This window comes from Neoarthrinium moseri, assembly GCF_022829205.1.
Source record: "Neoarthrinium moseri strain CBS 164.80 chromosome Unknown scaffold136_Wmoseri_CBS_16480, whole genome shotgun sequence".
NCBI classification, from domain to species: Eukaryota; Fungi; Ascomycota; class Sordariomycetes; order Amphisphaeriales; family Apiosporaceae; genus Neoarthrinium; species Neoarthrinium moseri.
Genome location: NW_026055250.1, coordinates 17,209 through 23,762, shown reverse-complemented (window position 1 = coordinate 23,762; position 6,554 = coordinate 17,209). Strand labels below are relative to the sequence as shown.

General features: G+C 54.6%; 1 protein-coding gene across 1 annotated transcript; it reads right to left on the bottom strand.

Annotated features, from left to right (window-relative positions):
* Positions 1 to 267: 267 nt before the first annotated feature.
* JN550_013754 (uncharacterized protein) lies at positions 268 to 6,188 on the bottom strand (the record flags this gene model as incomplete). The annotated part of the gene is made up of 4 exons (XM_049312376.1): positions 268 to 1,890; positions 1,962 to 3,835; positions 3,892 to 5,472; positions 5,519 to 6,188. The coding sequence occupies 4 exons, from the start codon at positions 6,186 to 6,188 to the stop codon at positions 268 to 270; spliced, it is 5,748 nt and encodes a 1,915-aa protein (XP_049164283.1).
* Between the last annotated feature and the right edge of the window lie 366 nt (positions 6,189 to 6,554).

Genomic DNA, 6,554 nt, shown 5'->3' with positions numbered 1-6,554 from the left:
TTACAAAGGCCAGTTATCTGACATGCACGGGACCAAGGCAACTCCAAAGATGGTTACTCAATTAGTATAGCCTTAGGGAATGAAATAGACTTGAAAAAAAAAATATGCAGACAGGCTGCTAGCCCCCCGTTGACAAAAGAAATCACATTTGAAAGAATGTGTCGAGCCGTCCAACCCTGGCGCTTCATCACCCAAGCTCTCTACCCCAGCCGTTTGCGCCATTTACCTCCTTCGGCTTCCACACAACTGTATCTGTATGGATCGAGCTCACTTGATACGTGGGACTCTTTTCTTGGGTTTGGTCCCGTCGTCATCTTGACCCCCGGTCTGATCATTGATATCGGGTTCGCAATCAACCTCGACCCTCTTCCGGCTCCTCGTCCCCGGCGTTCGGGTCGGTGTCTTGGCCGGAGTCCTAGCAGGCGTTCTGGTAGCCTTCGTAACCGTAGAGGGCTCACCATCCTCGCCGGCCTTTTTCCGAGCGCGTTTGGCTGGTGTCTTCGCGGGGCCGGCCTCACTGGCCGCCGCTCTGGCGTCCTGGACGTCCTCTTCACTTACGCTCTCGTCCTCGTAGGTGACCTTCTTGATTGGCTTCAGAACCCGACTACTTTTGCGCTCCGTGGTGGGCAGAGATGGTAGAGTATCAAGAGTCCCTGGCGCGGGGGTGAAGCGTGTTGGCCCTTCCGGACCATAGTCATCTGCCCGTGAGGCCATTCCTCTGCTTCGAGGCCCAGGAGTTGCCCTCCCTGTTGTCGCTGGTGGCTGCTTAGGTTCGACAGCAGGGGTCGCAGAGCGTGCTCTATTTCTAGCTGCCTGGCCGGGCGGTCCTGCCTCTCCACCCGCCAGAGGCGTGGTGCCTCTGCTTGAGGTGGCAGATTTCTTGACCCTCTTGACGGGGGGTTCCTCGCTCTGAGCCTTGCTGACAGTCACAAGTGGTGTCTTCCTGCTGGGTCTCCCTTTGTTCTTGGGAAAATTTGCCTCTTTGGGGGAATTCCAGGACGGAGATATGGCCTCTGCATCTAATGGCACCGTGGAAAAGTCTTCGGCCACACCATCTCTCTGCGTACTACGGTCGTCGAATTCTTCTTCTGGCTCATCATCACGACTTCCCCTGCGGTAGAGGGGGTCAATGTCGCTGGGCCACTGTCGCTTCTTGGAACTTCTGCGTAGAGACTCGGGTATCATGGAATCGGGCATTTGTATCTCGATGTCCGAGTCGCTGCTCATGCCGATGTCCCCATCCACGTCCCCGTTCTCGTCGACGCCAAAGTCAGCCTGGGCCGTACTGCCTCTTGTGGATTGCCCTGTCGACTTCGCAGCGTAATCCTGGGCCGTGCTACCTCTCGCGGATTGCTCTGCCAGCTTAGCAGAGTTCATGATAGCTGTCTTGGTCACAGATGTCGGCCCGGTTTTATTGGGAATCTTTGTCTTCCCGAGTTGTGAGTTCTCAATGGCGGCTGTTGCGCGGCGAGTGGAAGAGCCAACAACACCCACGTCCTGAAACGCTGGAAACGCTGGAACGTGAATGACCGGCTGTCCCGGTATGTCGACTCTCTGATATGTGCCGGGGCCTTTGTAGGGTGGCCATGGCAATTGGTGGCGGGCCATAGCAGCTTCTGTCAGTGAATTTGCCATGACATCGTCTCTGGACTGGCCTCTGTTTGGCTGTGGTCCGTCATAGATATCATCAGCCCGCTCGTCATCGACCGGGAAAATCGTTCCTGCATAGGCTATGTGGCGTGCAAGAAAAGATTGCCTGGCTTGTTTAAAGTCAAAGTCGGGAGGGAACTCGATCCAACCGCTGGAGTTGGGCACATCGCAACCCGCGCCTGGATTGTAGATACCGGGAGCACGGCGAATCCGGCAGGAATACCTGGGGTCGGAATGCAGCTAGAGGGGACATTCATCAGCCTTCACGCTTCTCTGAGGGCAGTGGCTTACGCAACCTGTCATCCACTTACTTTGATCTCGAAGGACCGATTCTTGTCGGTAGTCGCTGGTGCGGGCTTGAAGCACCTGGAACAACGCCTAGTTGGCTCGGGGAGGTAAGTCCTTTCGTCTCCTTGATATGGCTCGAGCTTCATCCAGTTAGGCTCAGTCATGTTCCGAACACCGTTAAAGCGCCACTGGAACTTTATCGTGGGCCGCCCCAAGTCAGTCAGCCTCGGGTTTTCCTTGCTTCCCCTCGGAGGTCTGGTCAGGTTGACCGACATGACCGGTCTAACATGTAGATCGGCAATATCCTGGATGTTCCCGTCAGTGCCGTCACTGGTTCCGTTCGTCTGCTGGATCTCCTCATTACGCGGCCTTGGGTTCACTACGTTTGGGTGCCCGTTGGGCTTGTACGGGACTATTCTCTCCCTGCGGCCGCCGTGGGCCTGGTCCACATGAAGTTGATACTGCTTGTCGGTCATGCTTCCGATGATGACGCCGCAGGTATGCCAGTTGGGACATCTCTCCTGGCCCACTAGTACTCTATCGCCGGTGGACGCCCCTGGCACCGCTTTGGCAACCTGGCCCATGTGTTTCGCAAAGTGCTGGATCTTGACATCCGGCAGCCATATGTGATCATTGGACGGGAAGATCTGCTCGCACCAGGGGCAGTCGTCTGACTGTTTATGGACAGCATCTAGGTGCTCTAAGATCTCCTCTGGTCCCTTAAATGTACCGTACAGGTCTCCGCAGTCTGGACACGGAGTTGGCGTTGGCTTGGGCCGTAGTTCACACCAGTTGGCATGGCTCCTCCGGCTGGTATCGTCTACGCCAGCCTGATCAATGCCACAGAACCCGCAAAAATCCCAAGTCTTTCCACCCGGTGTCTTGCAGCCCATTTTGTGGGTTGCTTGGCTTGTCTGGGACCATCCCGCAAAGGGGATACCGCAACTTGCGCAAAATTTCTGCTCCAGCTTCTGTGGTCGGTTCTCTGCCTTCTCGATACAGTCATCGTTAAGACACACACCGGACTTGCCAGGGTACTTGTCTCCACAGTACCGGCACCACTTGATGATCTCGGGGGTTTCCCCGCCCAACTTGGTTGGGTCTTCGAAGTCTTTGTTGATGCAGCTATGTCTGTGGTGCTCTCGGTCCTCAGCCCCATGACAAAGGGAGTTGTCTCGGCCGCAGCGATGACAGAACTTGTAGTCCGCAACGAGTCGTTCCCTAGCTGCATTTCCAACGACCACGCTAGGGAATTGCCCTATTGCTAGCTTCCCGTCCGCATCGACGGGTACATTGGCATGCCCCAGGAACTCTGTCCAATGCTTGTCATAGAAGTGCTGCAATGCCCGGTCACGGTCCGCGAAGTAGAGCGCGCTTTCTGTTTCGTGGTCATAGCAGCCTGATACATGACAGAAGGGGCATCTCAGGATTGTGTGGTCTTCCTTGAGGTGACGGTCGAGGCCATCTTGGTCCCGATAGTGGAAGCACTGGTCACAGTCTGCATACGGACAATCCCTGATGCGGTCCAGCAACTGACCACGTAACGTATGGACCTCGTGCTGCAAACGCGCCATCTCTGCGGGTGTTCGCATGGCAAGACTGACTGCGGGCATGCTGTCACCCACGCGAAGCATGCTCTCCACAGGAGGCGCGTGTAGTGGCATGGCTGGTTTGTATGGATTTGCAAAAATAGAAGGGGGCTGCCAGTACGTCTGGTCCCGCATGGTTATGTCGGTGACATCGTTGCCAGCGCCCCCAAGGTCGAACTTGACCTTCGGCTTGCCCTGAGCGGATCCATCTAGACGACTGGATTTAGATGCCGAGCCCATTGCTAAGTCGAGGTTGAAGTCCTTGGGTACATCATAGCACGGACCCCAATACGAAGATCCGCAAAGGTCTGGCTAGAGATCAGCAGCAGGCCTCTGGCGAGCTCAACTCAAGGTCACTACTCACCCCATTTTGTGTCTTCCTGCCACTCATACTTCTTGGGCCCCGTCTCCACGGCCACAACTATGACGCTCTCAGTGATACGTCGCTTAATACGAGCCCACTCTTCGGGCTTTGTGTCGAATCTGACGGCATGTTGGGATGCAATGGACGGCGTAGATAGGCGCAGGACATGGTTGGTGTCGAATACGTCATACGCTTGAGGGTATAGGTGAACCGACACCAAGGCTTTGAAGGCATTCAAGTCAAGGCTTAAGAAGTTTCTGACCAGGTGGGCTGCCCGGCCTTCCGCCAGAAGTCGATATTCCTTGAATAGGGGGCGGGCCATGATGCCAAACCCAGATTGGTAGATGGCAGGGTTACTTACTTTGAAACCATTGATATAGTTGTTCCACATTTCCCGGCTGGCCGGAGTCGGTTTGCCGTCCTCATAACCCGTGGAGAATGGCAGGCGTGCGTCGTCGAAGAATGTCTGGGCGTGGAGCCACAGTTCCACAGACTGTATTGTGCCTCTGAGTCCGATATCAGGAACACAGGCATTGACGGCTAGGTCTACCAATTTTCCAAGATCAGACAACGCGGATTTTTGAACTGTCCCGGCGACAGTCGGCGTAGCTGGATCAAGGCTCATGTTTCCCGGAGTAAGGACCGGGATTGTGTTGGTGCAGATTGGTTCGAAAGTGACCGAGAACTCGAGATCGGCCTTCTCATCGTCGCAGAACTCGGCAATCCCTTCTGTGAAAACGAGTGGAGGATCCTGGGCAACATAAAGCTTGCCATAGTCCTCGTTCTTGATGGTATGTCTGAGCCCAAGATAGTGGTGCTGAGCATCGGGGTGCAAACTGTAGATGGCCCTCTTGAACTCATAAAAGTACTGGCTTGGCCAGTTATGTTGTGATGGGGCTTTTGTGATTCTCAGGTACGTCGTGCGACGAGGCTCAGTGTCGCATCCTGTGGATTCCGTGAGCTCGACGATGCCCGACCCAGGCTTCACCTGAGGCTTGGGGGTTGATGGGCGTTGGTCCCTCACCAGGCGGACGAAGCATACTCGATTGTACTCCTTGGCGTGATTTGGCGTCATGTTGTTCGTCATAAAAGTTTTTATGACATCGTTCTGCTTCTCCTCGTAGCTCTTCGGATCTAGCAGGAACGAGCCTTCAACAGTCGAGACGTACTTGAAACTATGGTCGCGCTGCTTGTCGAATAGATCTATCGCGACTTGAACTTGATGTCCGGTGGCAGCAGCATCGCCAAGGAGGAACTTTGCCGCAAGGACAAAGTCAACCCACTTGCGGCCATAGTCGATGTGACCCTGTCGGCCATACATTGTGAGGTGGCCATCCTTCTTGTTGTTTGGAGTCTTTGGCGTATTCGGATCCTCCTGGGCAATTGCGGACACTTCGTCGTAGTCTAGCGCACCCCCACGCAATGACACCTGAAGCTGGTCGTTGGCCTGCCTCTCCCAGATGACGGATTCCTGTTCCTCGATGTCGGATAGAATCAGATCCATTTCTTCCTGGTCCAGCACGCCGCCGCGAAGACTAAGTGGCCAGTTTCCCGGAATTGGAGGCATCGGCTGGGTACTCGCTATTCGGCAGTTAGTCGAATCAACACAGATTGCCAACAGACTTACCAGGCTCGGGCTCGTGAACACGTGTGACATACTCGTCCAAGAATTCCAGAGGATCCCGAGGAATTGACTTGTCTTGACCATCAAAATCATCCAAATCCAACGGATCTGGAGGCTCATTGCAGAAGATCACCTTCAAAGGCGCTACCGGCAGCCCAAAGTAGTACATGGTAAGCTTCATCTTGAGCGTTGGCAGGACTCCTTTGAACTGTGTCTCCAAGAGCTCCTGGAACCGGGCGGCGTCTTGTTTCTGCCATGTAGCGATTGGTTCCTTGGTGGTAGGGACGATCTTGCTGACCTCATGGCTAGTGAAATGTGCATCCAAGATTTCCTTCACGGACAGATTGTCCTGCCGCAGCAGCTTGTCAAAGTACTGGAGCATATTGACGAAGTCCTGGTCTCGAGGCGTTATTAGGAAGTTGATTCGATCCTCTCGCGGTACCTTGTCCTTGAATTCTAAGCGTGGTGGCCTCCTCCTATCCCTCGACTGAGAAAAGGGTCCCGGAGGTGCTGAGGAGCTCTGATCGCTAGATCTACCACCGGGTGCGGTCTGTTTAGGCTTCGGTGCCTCTGCGAAATCAAAGTCTCCGCCTCTCATCCAAGAGTATCTTGTTTTCTTGCTCTCGAAAGCAGCAGCTGGCGACGATGCTGGCCGCTTCCCACTGCCCATCATGACGGCTGCTTCCGGTTTGAAGTTCTCTACCAATGGCCCTCTCGATTGCTTGTTGACACCAAGCGCTCGACTGTATGATCTATTCCTCGACGCGACAGCTGGCGCGAGCATGGCCTGGTCACTAGAGTAGCACCGACAGCCTCTCACAACTTGCAGGAGAACAGTGAGAGTCTTGGAGAGAGTTGCATCCGTCAGCGAGACCGTCACTTGAAAAAGATGAAGGAGAGGAGGGTTTGAGACGACAAAGGGTCACCGACAAAGAAGTCGCTGATCGCAAGTAATGAAATTCAAGTGGCCCGACGACCATTGGTATAGTCAGAACATTCTTGGAAGCAACTATGCCCGACAAATTGGTTGCATTCCTGT